The sequence below is a fragment of the Hypanus sabinus genome, chromosome 3 (genome assembly GCF_030144855.1).
Source record: "Hypanus sabinus isolate sHypSab1 chromosome 3, sHypSab1.hap1, whole genome shotgun sequence".
Lineage (NCBI taxonomy): Eukaryota > Metazoa > Chordata > Chondrichthyes > Myliobatiformes > Dasyatidae > Hypanus > Hypanus sabinus.
In genome coordinates this window covers 72,749,688-72,768,498 of record NC_082708.1, presented here as the reverse complement: position 1 = coordinate 72,768,498, position 18,811 = coordinate 72,749,688, and the positions used below count along the sequence as shown (strand labels likewise).

At 41.0% G+C, this 18,811-nt stretch overlaps 1 protein-coding gene across 3 annotated transcripts in view; it reads left to right on the top strand.

Moving 5' to 3' along the window:
• zmp:0000001236 (mastermind-like protein 2) overlaps positions 1-18,811 on the top strand; it is a 352,226-nt gene that overhangs the window by 212,116 nt on the left and 121,299 nt on the right. Inside the window, exon 1 of one of the 3 annotated variants that reach the window (XM_059964656.1) lies at positions 1,965-2,003. The exons of the other annotated variants lie outside the window; for them this stretch is intronic. Within the exon in view, the coding sequence (XP_059820639.1) occupies positions 1,980-2,003 (24 nt within the window). The 5' untranslated portion in view covers positions 1,965-1,979. Of the gene's footprint in view, positions 1-1,964; positions 2,004-18,811 lie in introns of those variants that run through there. 3 annotated transcript variants of the gene reach the window in all.

The window sequence follows — 18,811 nt, the reverse complement described above, 5'->3', positions numbered from 1 at the left end:
TCCTGATAAAAGGTCTTGACCAGAATTGTCAATTATCTCTTTGCCCCCACAGATGCTTCATGAATTGCTGAGTTCTGCCAGCAGTTTGTTCTTTTTGTGTGTGCTTTTTACCATCAGGCAAGTCTGTGCATCAACAGAAATTGAGATTTCAAGTTGAAGATTTGGGGTGACTGGGATACAGTTAGAATTTTGAGATACACTCCTTATAAACCAGATTTCTTACCGTAGTGCAAATTTGTTTAGCGTCCAAATTTGCTTGACATCACGGTTTTTAAACAATGGTTAGAGCTACATTTACATGGCACATGCCCTGTCCTTTCCAGACTGTACCAAAGTGTATTTCAGCCAATTAAGTTACTCTTGATGTGTACTGCCTACTTTAATGTAAGCAAGAAATCTCCCAATAAGGCTACATCCATGCTACACCGGATAAATCTGTAACCGAAGCTTTTTCTCTTCATTTTTACCCCTCGTCCGCACTGAAAGGGCATTTTCGTCCCCTGAAACTGGAGCTTTTCAGAAACACTCTCCAAAGTGTGTATTTTTGAAAACGCCGAATTGGCCGGATCAGTGTGGACGGGGTAACTGGAGAAATCTGAAAACACTGTCAGACGGCAGCGCGCTATTTCATTGTTTTCTTGAACGCAACCTAACAATTTCAGAACAGACAAAGAGACTGAAGCCAGAAGAGTTAGAAATGTACTCACTAAATACTTTGACCCATAACTTATTGAATAAATAAGTATACTCACTTTGCCCTGTTTTCTGTCCTTGCTCGTATGAAGGTAGTTTACCTATTTATGCAAGTACTTCTCTGACAATAGATGTGTAACAGCCTAATGTAACACTGTATGGAAATACAAGATAATACTGATGCAGACATGTTTTATACATTTAACAAGGTGTTTTATTAATGCAACCGAATTAATCAGTTTTTCAATGTTCGTCGTCAGCTAGGTCAATCTGTCCGTGAATGCCTTGTCGGTTGCCTCCATACGCTCCAGTATTTGTTTTCTTTACTTTTAAGTTCTCCTGTGTGAAAGCCAACAGCTGTCCATCGTTTTAAGTTTTTCTAGTTTGTAACTACACAAATGCGCACTTTTACAGCGAGATTCGACACCAAACACGTCGCTTGTTTTTGGTAGATGTGTCCTGTGCATGCGCAGGAGGAGGAGATTTGCTGAAATCTCCATTTCAATGTGGATAGAGATTTTTTAAAACGCATAGTGTGGATGCCTATCGTTTTATGTGAAACCGGCGTTTTCAAAATTATCTAGTCTAGTGTGGACATAGCCTAAGAAGCAGTGTGATAATAAACAGATGATCTGTTTTAATACTTGAGTAATGAATACCGATGAGGGCACTGAGAATAGCTGCTTTGGTCTTCAAAACAAGGCCATGAAATCATTAACTTCTACATAAAAGTGCAAATGAGAGCAAGGTTTATCAGCTCATCCAGCAGTCAGTCATCACGTCAAGAAGAGAGAAAATCTGCAGGTGCTGGAAATCCAAGCAACACACACACAGTGCCGGAGGAATTCAGCAGGTCAGGCAGCATCAATGGAAAAGAGTCTCTTCATTAGGACAGTTTACTCTTTTCCATAGTTGCTGCCTGGGCTGCTGAGTTCCTCCAGCATTTTGTACGCCTGCTTACCTCAGAACTGTCTGTCGTGTCACTGCATTGTTACACTCTAATTTCTGGCTCAAAGACACAACAATCAGCTGCATCATAGTTGACATGATAAATAAACTGAGGGAATTGCTAATGAAGTTTCAAAAGCAATCAACTGAATGAAAGCAAAATGCAGAAACTGGAAATATGAAATGAAAACAGTGAATGCCAGAAACGCACAGCAAGTCCAAACAGCATCAGTGGAGAAAGAAATAATTAATATTTCAGGTGATGACTAACAGAATTTGTGAAAGTGTGGAATGGAGCTGTTTAAAACTGTACAGAAGCACAACGCTTTACAATACAGATGACCTGGGTTCCTGCGCTGCATGTAAGGAGTTTGTGTGTTCTCCTTGTGACCGTGTGGGTTTCCTCCAGGTGCTCCGGTTTCCAACCACAGTCCAAGGACGTACCGGTTGGTAGGTTAATTGGACATTGTAAATTGCCCTGTGATTAGGCCAGGATTAATTCGGGTGCTGCTGGGCGGTGTACCTATTCTGCACTGAGTAAGGAGGGGTGCAGAGAAGAAAGGGAATATATGTAATCGGATCGAGCTGAAAAGAGATTGAATGACACAAGTGATGGTAGTGAGGCCGATGCCATTTTAAAATACTGAGGTGGGAAGTTTATAAACATATTGAAATGTTTCTTATAACTATTGCACTGTATGATTTAACTTTACAGATCTGATACCATGAGCCCATTACATTTACGTTGTCGCTACACATGAAAAGATTAAAATGTTAAAACCGCATTCCAAAGGTTTATATTACAGTTGTTATGTGATGTGATAGAATTATATCAGAGTAGAACTCAATTGGGTGACTTGTTAAAAAATTGTAACACTTCCTTTAAAAAAAAGCTGATGATTTCTGAGGGAGATTTCTTAGCACCAGCTTTCACTGCCACCCTGACTCCTGGGAAGGAGGTCAGCCTTTACAGTGCTGTCCCAATGCCAGCCACTGTAAGCAATGTTCAAGTAAAGTAGTTTGGGGAACGAGTGCGACAAACATGAGCTCCCACACGAACCACTGGTGGGCCTATGTACAGCCAGTGAACTCAAGCTGCCCAAGGGTGGATGCAGTTCAGAAGTGATATCTTTTTTTTTAAAAGGGGCTGCAATACAGCAATACTGCAACACAGTGCTAGTCCTTGTAAGCAGAGACTGGTAGTTACTGTGCACGAGGGCATGGATGAGTCAATATATCCCATTAGCTGCTGTCTCTCCTGATCCCTGCTTCTCGTTGCTGGATTTCTTATTTGCTCATTTTGAAGGTTTTGTGTTTTCCTGAGTTCCAGTGTGACAGAACTCCCACAGGATACATTGATGGCCTTATGCTGCTGTGGGGCAGCCAAGGTTGTATGCCGTCTTTAAAAGGTGCAAAACTGATGGTAGATCCAGGCAATTAGCTCCTTAGAATTATTTATTTGTTTTGTAATTTATAGTAATTTTATGTCTTTGCTCTGCAGTGCTGCTGCAAAACAGCAAATTTCAAACCATGTAAGACAGTGCTTCTAATTCTGCCCTTTGAAAAGTGAGGCTGGGAGTCACTGTGCACAGGACATCGATATGACTCCATGTGTTGCAATTTCCAAGAAATACTTGAGCAAGTGGCCCATTGGCCTCCATGAGTGTTGCACTCAAACCAGCAGCAGGCAAGTTGATGACTTCCAGCTGCCTCCTTTGTGAAGACGCGCATGATCTCCTCTTGACCGGATGAATGAGAGGAAACACTGAGCCAGTCTGATATGGTGGGTGCACTCCAGTCCTGTGGCAGACTGCAACGGTACTCCAACACACTTCCCCTTAAGTCAAAGTAGATGCCTATGCGTACTGATGTATCTCCAGAGACATTCAGCCTGTGCTTTTAAAATTTTCAAGATACCTTTTTATCGTTAAAGCCAAGGTCACTAACAGTTCTAATGGACTTGTTAATTGTGGTTTGGACAGACAATTGAGAAAACGGAAGCACACTGGATTATAGATGCAAAGTTTGTAACAAGTTTAAAGGTGTTTGCATAAAAGGCCAAGTCTTTTTGTTAAACTCAAGGGTCCGACAGACTTTCAAATAAATGCATTGGACAGCATGAAATTTTGGGGCGTACATTTTCTCTGGAAATATGGATTAGAAATTGTTAGATTTGCATCTGAAGTCCAGTAGTTATCAGAATCAGGTTTAATATCAGGTGACACCTCATGAAATTTGTTAATTTAGTGGCAGTGATGCAATGCAGTACATGATAATATAGAGAATAAAAATAAATAAGTAAATCAATTTCAGTAAGTATATATATATATATATGTGTGTGTGTGTGTGTGTGTATTAAATAGTCAACTTAAAAATAATGCAAAAACAAATAATAAAGAAGTGAGTTAGTGAGTTCAATGTCTAATTAAGGATTTGGATGACAGAGGGGAGGAAATTGTTCCTGAATTGCTGAGTGTGTGCCTTCAGGCTTCTGTACCTCCTTCCTGATGATAACAGTGAGAAGGTGTCCTGGGTGATGGGGGTCCTTAATAATGGACTGTCTTTTTGAGGCTTCTTGAAGATGTCTTCGATACTACTGAGGCTAGTACCCAAGATGGAGCTGACTAATTTTACATCTTCCTGGAGCTTCTTTCGATCCTGTGCAGTAGCCCCATCCTCCCCATAGTAGGCAGTGATGCAGCCTGTCAGAATGCTCTCCACGGTACATCAGTAAAGTTTTCAAGCACTCTAGGTGACAAAACCAAATCTCCTCAAACTCCTAATCAAGTATAGCCGCTGTGTTGCCTTCTTTATGTTGGGACCAGGTTAGATCTCAGAGATCTTGACATGGCTCACTCTCTCCACTTCTGATCCCTCTGAGGATTGGTTTGTGTTCCTGTGTCCTACCCTTTCTGAAGTCCACAATCAGCTCTTTGATCTTACTGATGATGAGTGCAAGGTTGTTGCGACACTACTCAATTAGCTGGGATATCTTACTCCTTAGGCCCTCTCATCTCCATCTGCCAACAAAATCATCAGAAAATTTGGAGATGGCATTTGAGATTTACCTAACCACGCAGTCATGGGTACAGAGAGAGTAGAGCTGTGGGCTAGGCACGTATCCCTGAGGTGCACCAGTGCTGATCGTCGGCAGAGGAGATATTATTACGTATCCACACAGATTGTGGTCAATAGTTACAAAAGGCTATCATTTTCTTAATCAGTAACACTGGGATATTATTCCAGATCTGTTCATTACTTTGAAAGAGAATGTCTATTTCAATTACTCTGCTCATGCCCATCCAGTTTAGGAATAATTAATTTGCTAGAGAAAATAAAAATATTAATTTTTTTAGCAAAATAGCTGAGCTTTGAGTATTTTCAATATATTTCTAGATTGAAGGCATTGGTAGCAAAGCCAGAGATGAGAATAAAGTTACTTTCATGCATCAGAAACCATTGGTGCTGAAACTACCTTAAGACTGATGTTGTATTGACACAAGAACTAGAGAAAATGATTATAAAATTTAAATACAGTGAATTCTGAAAATAAGACTAAAACTACTATTCGGGCAGCATCTGTACTGAGAATCATATAGCAATTAATTCTGATTACCTCTTCATCCATTGTCATGTCATTGAATCAATATGTTAGCCCATTTTTTTCTCTCTTTCCATTGCTGCTGCTTCAACTGTTGAGTATTTCCAATATTCTGTGTTAGATTTGGTCATTATCTTAATTTTTGATCACCAGATAAACCATCTTCGATATCTTAGTAAAGGCAAACGTAATCTATTGTGCTCATCTTTGCCAAGTGTCATTTTGTATAAATTGCATTATATGAAGGACCTTGTAGGATCTTTGACAAGTGAAATTATATTTTTCCATCAAATGCTACCAGTTGGGAAGCTTTTTTATTTACTAAATAAAGTGTGATGTCTTCACTTCTCGAACTGAGCATGAAATCAGATAGCAGAAACAGACTCTTTAGCCATCAAGGCACACTGGTCTTCAGGCTTCCCCCCACAATCTCCCAATTCTATATTTTGCCACACACCTAATTACTAGGGATAATTTACAATATCCAGTTAATTTCTCAACCAGCAGATGTCTGATGTGTGGGAGAAAGCCAGAGCATCTCCATGGAGTCACAGGAAGAACTTGGAAAATCTACACTGACAGCACTGGTGGTCAGGATTGAACTTGAGCTGGTGGAGTTATGAGGCAGCATCTATTCTACAGTACATCACTGTGCCACCCTTGTTTCATTAGATCATTTTGTATACCTATTAATGGTTCTCCATGTGTAGGGCATTGATCTGATATGCACCAGCTTTGAAAAAAGATAAGGAAAAGTAGCTTTGTATGCATTATAATGTGAGTCATCTGCCCAGTCCTTGAAAGCACAGTTTTGCCACAGTCACTACTAACTTTTTTCTTTGTCAAGGAGCTCCTAGTGACCTTGAGGCTTTGCTCCTGCAGTCATCCCAAGAGGAAGGATAACCAGGAGCAGCAACTGGTCCAAAGAAGACAGATCCAGGCTCTCCATCCACAAACTCCCCCATGTCCTTTGACAGTTCATTTTGTCAAAGAACTTCTCAGATATTTCTGTATATTTCTGATGATAAGGGACAATTAAAATAAACCTTTAAAAAAGTGCTTTAAATAAATATAAAAATTACTGAAAAATACAATATTATGAATTAATAAGCATATGAACAAAATAAAGGAAATCAAACATAATATTTATTTGTCTTTCATTCAGTGACCCCAGAGTTAAGTGTCATTTGGGCATTAGCTTGTGGCATTTGTGCATAGAACTGTATTCAGCTGATCAGGAAGATGCAGGAGATAGCAAAGGTGAATTTGTACAAGTCAGGCATAAGCAGTAGAGTTTTAGATGCCTTCAGAATTGTGCAGAATGCAACTAGGGAGGTTATCCAGAGGTAAAGTAGGTGTGCAGTAGTAGTGTAAAATGAACAACTGGAGACCACCAATGTTATAGAGGTGACTATTGAACTGATAAACATAAATTCCAACATTAAACTGTGTTCCAATAGGCATAATTCAGAGAAGATTCACTGTTCGGAGAAGATTCACTAGAATGATTCCGGAAATGAGAGGGTTAACATATGAGGAATGTTTGACTGTTCTTGGACTGTACTCCTTGGAGTTTAGAAGAATGAGGGGGGAGCTCATAGAAACATTTCGAATGTTAAAAGGCATGGACAGAGTGGATGTGGCAAAGTTGTTTCCCATGGTTGGGGGAGTCTAGTACGAGAGGACATGACTTGAGGATTGCAGGGCGCCCATTCAGAACAGAGATGTGAAAAAAAATTTCTAGCCAGAAGGCGCTGAATCTATGGAATTTGTTGTCACGGGCAGCAGTGGAGGCCAAGTCATTGGGTGTATTTAAGGCAGAGATTGATAGGTATCTGAGTAGTCAGGGCATCAAAGGTTATGGTGAGAAGGCAAGGGAATGGGACTAAAGGGGAGATTGGATCAGCTCATGATGAAATGGCGGAGCAGACTCAATGGGCCAAATGGCTGACTTCTGCTCCTTTGCCTTATGGTCTTATAATTTTGCAAGCAGTCTGCTACAGTTTCAAACATGTGGCAAGAAATCTGGTGATTAGGGAATGGAATTTATGACACAGAATTTCGGATTCAGTCTTGATTTCTGCTCGCCTGGTTCTGGAAAAGAGACAAACAGTCTAACAGTTTAAGGACAGTGGAAGGTCAAGAGAGTTGATGATGAGATAAAGCTGCTTGTACGTAGTATACAAATAGAAATGGACTCTGTGTTTGGGCATGCTTTTCCAAGGAAATAAGAAGCCATAGGGGATCATTGAAGACAAAATCCAGGGGGAGGAGAAAGACCTCTCCAGCTGGGTGATGATGCTTTGGAGGAGGATGCTGGGAATTAACTATGTCAATGGCAGTAGATGAGTTGAGATGGATTAAGAGGGTTAGGCTACCTTTATTCTCACTTGCATGAATGCACATCGGGGACTTTGATGAAGATTGTGCTGGTATTATGGTGGTGTAGGGTGATACTTGAGGGGGAGGGGAATCAAAGAAGGCTTAAGGTGAGCAGAATTTTGGAAGGCCACAATACTGATGAGGATGTTTGTGAGAAAAGGGAGACTGGAGATAGGGCAAGAATTTCTAGTGGCAGATCATGGGTTGGTTTCTGAAGAGCAGGATATTAGAAATGGCAAAGTTATTTCCCATGGTAGGCGAGTCCAGGACAAGAAGGCACAAATTCAGTATTGAAGGACTTCCATTTAGAACAGCGATGTAGAGAAATTACTTTAGTCTGATGTTGGTAAATCTATGGAATTTGTTGTCACAAGCGGCTGTGGAGGCCAAGTCATTGTGTGCATTTAAGGCAGAGATAGATAGGTTCTTGATTAGCCAGGGCATCAAAGGGTATGGGGTAAAAGCAGGGGAGTGGGAATGACTGGAAGAATTGGATCAGCCCATGATTGAATGGTGGAGCAGACTCGATGGGCCAAATGGCCTATTTCTGCTCCTATATCTTGTGGTCTTGTATTGATGGCAGCTTTGAAGGAAAGAAGTTGGAGAGCTGTTAACAATGTCAGCCAACATTTGGGCAGGAAGTAAGACTACCTGTAGTTTAATGGGAACAGGGAGGCAACGCCAATTAAGAGTATTGGGAGAAAATAGTGACAATATATGGTTCAGAATGATTGTGAGCTTAAAAGACTACCTGGAAAGTCCATAAGTCCTCTGTGAATTTGAAAAGGGGGTGGCAGCATTTACAGTAAAATTTCTAAGTGAATATTTAACGGAAAAGCAATATACTGCTGAGAATCTCTGAGCTGCTTCACAAATCCTACAACAGTTGTTGGCTTTCAGCTCTTTGACAGGCTGCGAATGGGTGGAGTGTTTCACCAAAGTGCATCGTTCATAACTAGTTTAACCATTGTTCATTTGTGCAGGAAAACATATTTTGCTGAAGCAACAGAAAATGCATAACTTTTACAGGTGCAATAAAGTGCAGTCCTTAAATCCAGTGGAAGCAGGAAAAAAGATTATGTAATCAAGGCTAAAGTTTGCAAAAGATTATTTTGTAATCTTTTCCCTGTGCAGTTAATCTTCAAAAGGAACTTTGTAACCACACCAAACAAAATGAAGACTAACCCCTGTGAAATTTTGTGCAGTTTTCTGCAAGTAATTGATCAGAAACTCCATGATGTAAACCTATATTTCACAGATGATGTTAACAGTCTGAATAAGATTGGAAATTAGTATTTGATCACATTTTTCCCCAAACTTAGTTTCATCGGACACTTTTTTAAAATGTCAAATTGAAATAGAAGAGTAGGCTGAACGATGGAAGATGGAGTTTAATGCTGATAAGTGTGAGGTGCTACATTTAAGTAGGAATAATCCAAATAGGACATACATGGTACATGATAGGCCATTGAAGAATGTAGTAGAACAGAGTGATCTAGGAATAATGGTGCTTAGTTCCCTGAAGGTGGAATCTCATGTGGATAGGGTGGTGAAGAAAGCTTTTGGTATGCTGGCCTTTATAAATCAGAGCATTGAGTACAGTATAGGAGTTGGGATGTAATGTCAAATTTGTACAAGGCTTTGGTAAGGCCAAATTTGGAGTATTGTATACAGTTCTGGTCACTGAATTATAGGAAAGATATCAACTTGATAGAGGTATTTAAAATAATGAGGAGGATAGATCGAGTTGATGTGGATAGGCTTTTTCCATTGAGAGTAGGGGAGATTCAAACAAGAGGACATGATTTGAGAGTTAGGGGGCATAAGTTTAAGGGTAACACGAGGAGGAATTTCTTTACTCAGAGTGGTAGCTGTGTGGAATAAGCTTCCAGTAGAAGTGATAGAGGCAGGTTCGGTATTGTCATTTAAAGTAAAATTGGATAGGTATATGGACAGGAAAGGAATGGAGGGTTATGGGCTGAGTGCAGGCCAGTGGGACTGGGTGAGTGCAAGTGTTGGCATGGACTCGAAGGGCCGAGATGGCCTGTTTCCATGCTGTAGTTGTTATATGGTTATATCTGAAAGTACTTGCTGCAATGTTGGATTTGTGGTGCCTGTTAGATAAATGTGGCAGCTATTATCTATCAACAGATTCTCATTTTATGAGATATAATACTGCTCCTTCCAGTACTTATTGGGGAAATAAATATTCTGTACTTCTTTTATCGCAATGAATTGCTTAATGCTCACTGGAGTGGATAGATTAGACCTTGGTCTGGTCATCATGAACAATACAAAAGCAAAAAATTATCTCAATACAATGAAATGCCTGAAAGGTGTTTGTCAAAATGGGACTCGGTCTAGTCCACATATATTATTGCGTGTGCATGTGAGAGATGAGAGAGAGATAAGGATGGGAGGTGGATTTCAGCACACTCCACGTGAGGCTTGCCAGTTTGTATTTAGTCTTCTTCAATTTGACAGTCACAGTTCTGGCTGAACAATGCATGAGCAATTATTCATACCTCTTGGCATTTTGCATTTGTGTCTGTTTTGATCTTTTTTTCTTCAGTTAAAACAAGTTCAGTGTTGCAAGCCTCACAACATAGAGCTTAAGGAAGTGAAGATTTACCAGTGGCAATGAGAGAACTGATTGAATTCTCCTTCCTGCCGATTACCTTTTGTGGTTGTAGGGTGTCATGCAGGGTTGCACCCTAACATTTGGAGATTTAGTTTGTTGTTCATTTCTGTGCACTAATTCATTGGTTCTGTTTTGCTGTACGGATATAATCCATTGTAAGTCCTTAATTATACTTCACCAAGTATAAAGGTTGCTCAATTCTAATACAAATGGTTAAATATTGCATTTTTAATTTTTAAAATATTGTATTTTGTAATTTTTAAGTTACTGAGATTTTCAGAGATAACGGTTGTGTGAATGGCTGCTGAGATTAAATAGGGGGAAGAGTAGCCCCTTATGTTCGTTTGTCCCCTTCCCATTGAACTTGATCTTGTCTCAGACAGAGTCAGGTTTATTAGCACTGTATATGCTGTGAAATTTGTTGTTATGTGGTAACAGTAAGAGCAAGACAAAAATTATCTTGCAATCAATCAATTATTAAATGGTGTGAAAGAGGAATAGTGTTCGTGGGCTCTTTGGAAAGCTGATGACGAGGGGAAGAAGCTGCTTGAGTGTGATCTTCAGGCTCCTGTATCTCTTCCTCGGTGGCAATAATAAGATGAAGGCATGTCCAGATGGTGAAGGTCTTTCATGATAGGTGCCCCCCTTTTGGAAGCACCACCTTCTGATGATGTCCTTGAAAGAGGAATGAGCTGAGTCTAAAGCTCTCTGCAGCTTCTGAAGTCTTGTGCATTCGAGCCTCCATACCAAGCAGTATACTGCAGAGTACTTTCCACGATACAGCTGAAGGAATTTGTTAGAGTCTTTGGTGGCATACCAAATCTCCTCAAATTCTTAATGAAGTAGAGTAGTGGTCACCAACCTTTTTAAGCCCAAGATCCCCTAACTCAGCCTCAATAAAAGGCAAGATTGACCCCACATCAATTAGTTACACGCGTGTGCACCAGGGCAGAAAAGACTGGAGGTAAAACCCCGCAACCCGGAAGTAGAAATAATAAATAAACACCAGGGGTATCCACCCTTTTTTTTTGCACTGCAGACTGGTTTAATATTGACAATATTCTTGCGGATCGGCTGACGGGGGCGTGGGGGTGGGTGTTAAACACGACGGGAATACAGCGATACTCGAAGCAGGTTCCTTATGTCCAGTCTATTCTAGTTTTCGTGGCTCTCGGCTTCTGTCCCGCTTGCTCACGTTTTTTCTGCTGAGAAAACTCAGCAGGTTCGTGTTTAAGTGCTTGGACTCAGAGTACTGAAGCAGTTTTGAGACATTGCCTCATTAGACAGCCTCCGGGCCCGAACTCAGCCTCCCACCACCAGACGTCTTGGCCAGGTGTGGCTGGTCGTGGGTGGGGTGAGAGGACAAGGTAAGGGCCAGAGATCCCTGTACCGGGGCTGCGGCGGTCACAGTCTAGAGAGCGCGGCCGACCGAGCGGGAAGTGTGACAAAGCTCCTGCCCGCCCCCCCTTGTAGGATCTATCGGCCAACAAAAGTTTGCTTCAGTAGATCGCAGCACGGTGGCTGCTCTGATACTTGAGAAATGCTAAGTCCAAATTAGGTCATCTACGAATATATTAACACTGGGTTCCCCACAAATATTCGGTGTGCTGAACAGGTTCAGAGGTAGGGCTCCAGGCCAGTAGTGACGGCACTTTCCGCCGGCCGCCCGAGGGCAACCGGTGATCCCTGGCGCGAGGGTATCACTGCGTTTAGTCGCCTGATGGCTTCCCGTGGGTTCAAGTTCAACAGTGGGCTGACAGGGAATGAGGAAAAGTGCAGCTGACTCATATCGTTTCCTCGCAGCCCGGTGGTTGGGGACCACTGAAGTACACTGTGTAGTGTTGGAGAGCTATATGCAAGCGCACTGGACAGAAAGAACAGAACTAAAACCCCACAACCCAGAAACAATATTTCAACAGTATTTGTGTATCTATTTTTCTTTTTTTTTGGGATCAACTGGGAAAGTCTCCATGATAGACTAGTTGATCGCGATCAACGGGTTGGCGACCACTAAAGTAGAGGCACAGGTAGATTTCCTTCATGGTTGCATCAATGTGTTGGGCCGGATCCTCTGAGATGTTGATGTGTTTTCCTGACTTCCCCTACCTGAAGCCCACTGTCAATTCCTTGGTCTTGCTGATGTTGAATGCAAGGTTGTTGATGCAAAACCACTCTGAAGGCCAATCCACCTTGCTCCTGTACACCGCTTCATCACCATCTGAGATTCTGCCATCAACAGGGAGGTCATTGACAAAATTTATAGATGGTGTCCAAGCTGTGCCTAGCCACATTATCATGAGTGCAGATAGAGTAGAACAATGGCCTAAGCATACACCTTTGGGATGCACCTGTGTTGAACGTCAGCAAGGAAGAGATGTTAATACCGATTCGCATTGACCGTGACCTCCTAATGAAGAAGTCAAGGATCCAGTTGCAGAGGGAAGTTCCAGAGGCACAGGTTTTGAAACTTGTTGATTAGTACTCGGGGGATGATGGTGTTGAACGCTGACCTGTAATCGACAAACAGCAGCATGACGTTAAGTATTGCTGTTGTCCTTGTGATCCATGACTGAGTGGAGAGCAAGTGAGATTGTGTATGCTATAAATCTGTTGTGGCAGTAGGCAAATTGCAGCAGGTCCAGATCTTTATTCAGTCAGGAATCAATTCCCCAGTATCCTGAATTCCCTGATTGTTCAAATCTTCCTCTTTAAATGCCCATGGTGATCGAGCCTCCACAAATCTCTAGGGCAGAGGATTTCACAGTTGTCCTTCTCCGAGAGAAGAGATTTATGCGCAGCATAGTGTGACTGCCCCCTAATCTTGTATCTATGCACTCTTCAGGTTTTGTTCAGTGGCGAGGATTTCTTTCTCTCTCCCCTTCCCCCACCTCCTTCACATTGTTAATAAGGCTGATAATTGCTGCTCGTGATTTGGCCAAAACCTCAGGATGGATTGAGGTGAAGAATGCATTTTGCTTTACTTTTAAAAAAAGACTAAATACAAACTGTAATAAATCTTTTCAAAACAGCAAACAGTATAAAGTATGTCTTATGTCAAGTGATCTTGCCAGTGGTATTAAGTTTCTTTTCATTCAGTTTAGTGGGAAATGAAACTGATTGAGGGTTCTTTGTGCAGGTGTTGGTGCTGCAATTTTATGCTGTACAGACAAAATTTGAAAGGAGAGTGCAATCATAACCAAGTGAAAATCCCAGAGCAAAAATAAACTCTGGGGCCACAATCTGAAATCTACTCCCTTCTGAAAATGTTAGCCAACTTGCAGAATGTGCGTGGGTGGTGTGCCGACCTCATCAGTTCAAAGTGCACCGTTCTGGCAGTAACATTTCCGACTGCTAATGGAAAAAGGGCTTTGTTCATGCAGGAAGCGACTTTCTATATGAAAATGCAACGGAGATGACAAGCATATGCCTCATTAAAAAGTTTTGACACATCAGAGTTCATAGCAAAAGATCTAAAGGGTCAATAGGTAGGGAAACAGATCTGGAGAAGATTAATTTGTATGTTTTGCCCACTTTCTCAGTTACTTAAAACTTTATAGATCTTACAATGATCTACTATTGTCATTCAGGGAAAAAGGTTACCAGATCTTCTGCTTCTTTTCTCTTCATTTGCTTCCTAGGTGGGTGAGGAGGGCAAGACCTTGTTCACAGTGATTACCTCCAGAGTTGTGGTTTACAGTTTTGAGACCTGTAATGTGGTTACAGTGTGGAATTTGTAAGCAACAGGCTTCACACGAAGGTTAATGGGGGAGATTGGGAAAAGATAAGATAAAATATATATGAAGAATAAGTCATTGAAGTCATGCAGACTGAAGTCTAAACCCATCTTCCTTTGCTGTCCAAGTACATTGGAACCAACCTTGGGCCTGTGTGAATTTGGAAACTATTTGTAGCTACTGTCAAGTGATTTCCTGAAATACAGGCTTGATCTTTCTTAAAAAGGTCCATTTCGAAGTCTTGTCAAGCATAAGCTGCTGTTTGTACCTGCCTATAGAATACTGTCCATAGATCTGGTGTTCCTGAAACTTGTCTCCTTCAACAGGTATTGGCTGTAGTGCAGTACAATTGGCAGCTGTCTTTCAAGTTACAATGTTCTAGTTGAGTTTGATCCTAGTTAATGAGTGACAGAATAGTCTTTTCCATTCAGGAGAAGTAGCTAAAGAATCGTTGAACAGCTTCTAATTTTAGAGAAAAAGGTATGTTTTTAAATTTTAAATATATATATATATATATATATATACACACACACACACTGGTGCCAAGCTGTACTGGTGCTTGCCCTTCCCTTGGACTCCATCAGTGACATGGAGAGGGGGAACCCGCTGTGTGGGCAACAGCCGGTTCTTCAAATCTTCCCACCCAGGCTTGCACCCTGGAGAGGATACAGTCCACCTGAGGCACAAACCTATGATCCCCTGGGATTGACAGCTGCCTACGATGTGTGTGTGTGTAAAATCATCTGTCAATAGTGCTATCTTTCAAATATCTGGGGAGCATTCTCTCTGAGGATAGCAGCAATGACATCCAGAGCCGCATTAAAGAGGCATCAGCTGCCTTTGGGAGATTTTGGTGTAGAGTCTTTCAGAACAGGAGCCTTCATCCCTCCATAAAGGTCACTGTATACCAAACGGTCTGTGACACCATCCTCCTTCATAGCTGTGACGCTTGGGTAACCTACAGCCGTCACATCAAGCCCTCGGAGCGCTTCCACATAAGCTGCCTCCAGTGCATCCTGGGAATTACTTGGCGTGAGCGGGTGCCTCACACTGAAGTACTAGTAAACACCAACTGCAGACGTATTGAGGCCATGATTACTCAGCATCGGTTGCAGTGGCTGGGGCACGTGATAAGGACCCCAAAGAGTGTTATACGGCCAGCTACATCATGGTCGACGCTCAGCTGGAGGGCCGAAGAAGCACTATAAGGATCAGATGAAGAATGCTTTAAGGGTGTGCAAGATCAGATCCGAGGACCTGGAGGATGTTGCTGCTGACCGTAACACTTGGTGACAGCTGTGTAGGGATGTGGTTTGTATTCTGGAGATGGAAAGAACAACCAGAAGACAGTAGAAGAGAGCCAGGAGAAATGCAGCCATGGTTGCCGTCACTACCACCACTACCACATATACATGTCCCATCTGCAATAGAGCTTGTGGGTCCAAGACAGGACTGTATAGACATCAAAGATCTCACGTTAAAGGAGTGGATGTCATCATCGGATTCCAATGGACAACTGAAGAAGAAGAAAAAGAAGAAGAAATAACTAGCCCGAGTGTTTTCCTTGATTCAGATTTGAATTTAAATCCCACATAAAGAAAGTGACCAGAGCAGCATTTCTACACTTAAATATTGCAAAGGCATGTCCGTTTCTGTCACATAATGATGCTGAAAATATAATTCACATTCTCAGATTACTGCAATGTTCACTGGCCTTCCAAAGCAATCTATTGACCAACTTCAACTCATTCACAAATGCCACTGCTGGACCTTTAACCAAAACCAGGATGCAGGAACATATTACTCCTGTACGAGCTACTCTACATTCCTGTATCTTCCTGTATCTTTTAGAATTGATTTTGACATTCTCTCACTTGTTGTTAAAGCTCTCAATGGTCTAGGACCAGTGTACATCACAGAATTACTTTTATTTTATAATATGGCTATCATCCAAATCATTGATATAACTTAAAAAGATACCTGTGGAATACCATTTGTCACCAGCAGCCAATCAGACAAGGCTCCCTTTATTCCCACTCTTTATCTCTGCCAATCAGCCACTGCTTCATCCATGCTAGCATCTTTTCTGTAATGCCAAGGGCTCGTAGCTTGTTAAGCAGCCTCATATGTGGCGTCTTGTCAAAGTCCTTCTGAAAATCCAAGTACACAACATCAACTAATTCTCCTTTGTCTATCCTGCTTGCTTCTTCAAAGAATTCCAACAGATTTGTCAGGCAAGATTTTCTCTTGAGAAACCATGCTAAGTACGGCCTATTTTATCATGTGACTCATAAGAGCTCATCCTTAATAATCAACCCCAATATTATACAGTGGATTCTGGTAAATTAGGACATATTGATACCAGTACATTTTGACCTAATTAAGCAGCTGCCAGACTTTCATGGAAATAGTTAAAAACATATTTAACAAGTCAAAACATCAAACTACTACTTAACTGAGTAACAAATTAGGTATTTAAATGAAATACAGAACAAAGTAGAACACCAACAATACTACTACAGTACTGTAAAATGGTACTTTTTAATATTCATTGACAGAGAAATTCATCCAGTATATGCTGTTGGGTTCTTTTGATTGACTGTAAATGAACAAAATCAGCGCTGACACCTTGTTCAGATAATGAACTGCCTTCATACAATGCTTTTGACGATTGCTTCTCCAAATCTTCGTTTTCATTGTAACATTCAAGATGACTGTCAATGCCTTCAAATTCTTCATAGTGCCTAACTTACTGAAGTAGTGACATTGTTTCATTTTCTCTTGTGGCTGTTTCTGGCATCACCAATCCTGAATGCTTGAAACTGTAGTGAGTTGAACTGTTCTGAATTTTCTTCCTGCTTATTTCTTGCCAACTAACAGTGTCAAAAATCACTGCTTTTTGAACTCAAGTACACACAACTGACACAATTTGAAAACTTTCCACCCTAAGGACAGTGTAGTGTCTAACGGCCACACAAGCACATGTAACTGACGCTAGTTACAAACAGTCTCATGTCCTAATTAAGCAGCATAGTCTCGCAAATAAACAAAGAGAATCCCAGCTATTTTCTCAGTTTTTCTTCTTTTAAGAGTTGTCCCAAATAAGTAGCTGCCCTAGTTAACCAGAATCCACTGTCATGTCATTTGATTTTGCAGTAATTACTGCTAAGGTATTTGGTCAGAACAGCAGTTCAACAACACCAAGTAGTTTAACTCATCTTCACTTGCCTCATCATTGAAATGTTTCCACAGCCTATGGAATCACTTTCAAGGACTCTTCATCTCATATTCTTGATATTTATTGTTTGTTTATTTGTTAATTTATTGATATATTTATTTGTATATTTATTATTATTTCTAACTTTTTGTATTTGTACAGTTTGTTGTCTTTCACACACTGGTTTGAATGCCCAGGTTGGTGCGGTCTTTCATTGATTCCATTGTGGTTATTATTCTGTTATGGAGTTATAACCATTTAACATACAACAATTACAGCACAGAAACAGGCCATCTCGGCCCTTCTAGTCTGTGCCGAATGCTTACTCTCACTGAGTATGCCTGTAAGAAAATGAATCTCAGGGTTGTATATGGTGACATGTATGTACTTTGATAATAAATTTACTTTGACCTTTGAAGAACAACAGAAGGAGGAACATATATAGCAGGATTCTATCTAGTCTGTTAAGGAAGAGACATTCTGAGTCTGACTACTGTCCAGGAAATGAATGGTGTGACAGCAGCATACTCAGAGAAAATAAGTAATGTTTCAAAAGATGGAGCCAACCATGTAAAATAATCCAGACAATCGAAATTCTTGAAGCATTTATTGTGATCCAAGAAGGAACCGAACTTCCATTTGTGAGCTGTCTTTCACCACCTCAGGGCCAGTCCAAAGTGTTTCCTAGCCACTGAAGCGTGGTCATTATGATGACAAGGAAAATGCAGCAGCCAATTTGAGTGCAGCAAAATCCATAAGCTGGAATGTGATGAAACCAGATACTCCTATATTTGCTGTTCATGTGCAATAAGGATTGTTTGGGACATCAAGTAAACTTCCCTACTCTGCTCCTAAGTAGCTTCTTGGGGAACCTTAAGCTTAGCACAAATGGTCAGACAGAACATGTTTCCATTACACTGGGCTGTACACTCTTATGCTTAAATGTCCAGAATGTGAAGTAAATGCCAATTTTGTGAGTCCATGTTTTGTGTTACTCACTCAGTCATGGTTAACCAAATTCCTTGATTAGGTTAATTTCTTGTAATTTTTTAAGATCTATTATTTTATTTCTGTATAAAGTCCTTCTCTGCAAAATCAGAGTGCAGGGATTCCATTCTCAGTTCTGCTTTGTGTTTGGTGTGAGTGTGTACGCATGCACGTACGTGTAGTTCCCATCACTCCAAAATACAAGGTGCAGTCGCTGTTTCACAAAAGCGACATACTGTAATTAGCTGCTCCTGCTTTATCTAACTCTGCACAAGATCATTACAAGTTTGGCGACGTGAGCTATTTTTATAACATGCCTCTCTATATACAGCAGTTATGTTTTGAAATTATTTCATAAATGGGGAGATGCAGAAGGTTATTAACATATCAAATACAGCGCAGAGATTTGAATTTGGATTTTCTAACACAGTATTTGGATTGAAGGCCCTGGGATACATTATTAAAAAATGAGTTGATTTGGCTTGGTTGGGGCTGGGGTTGTTCTTGTGGAGTGAAGGCCTACAGCGGAGCATCCTTTTATGATACTTTGCAAAGCCGATGGCATTGTCTGGCGGTAGCAGCACACTGTATTCCTCTTGAAATGCATA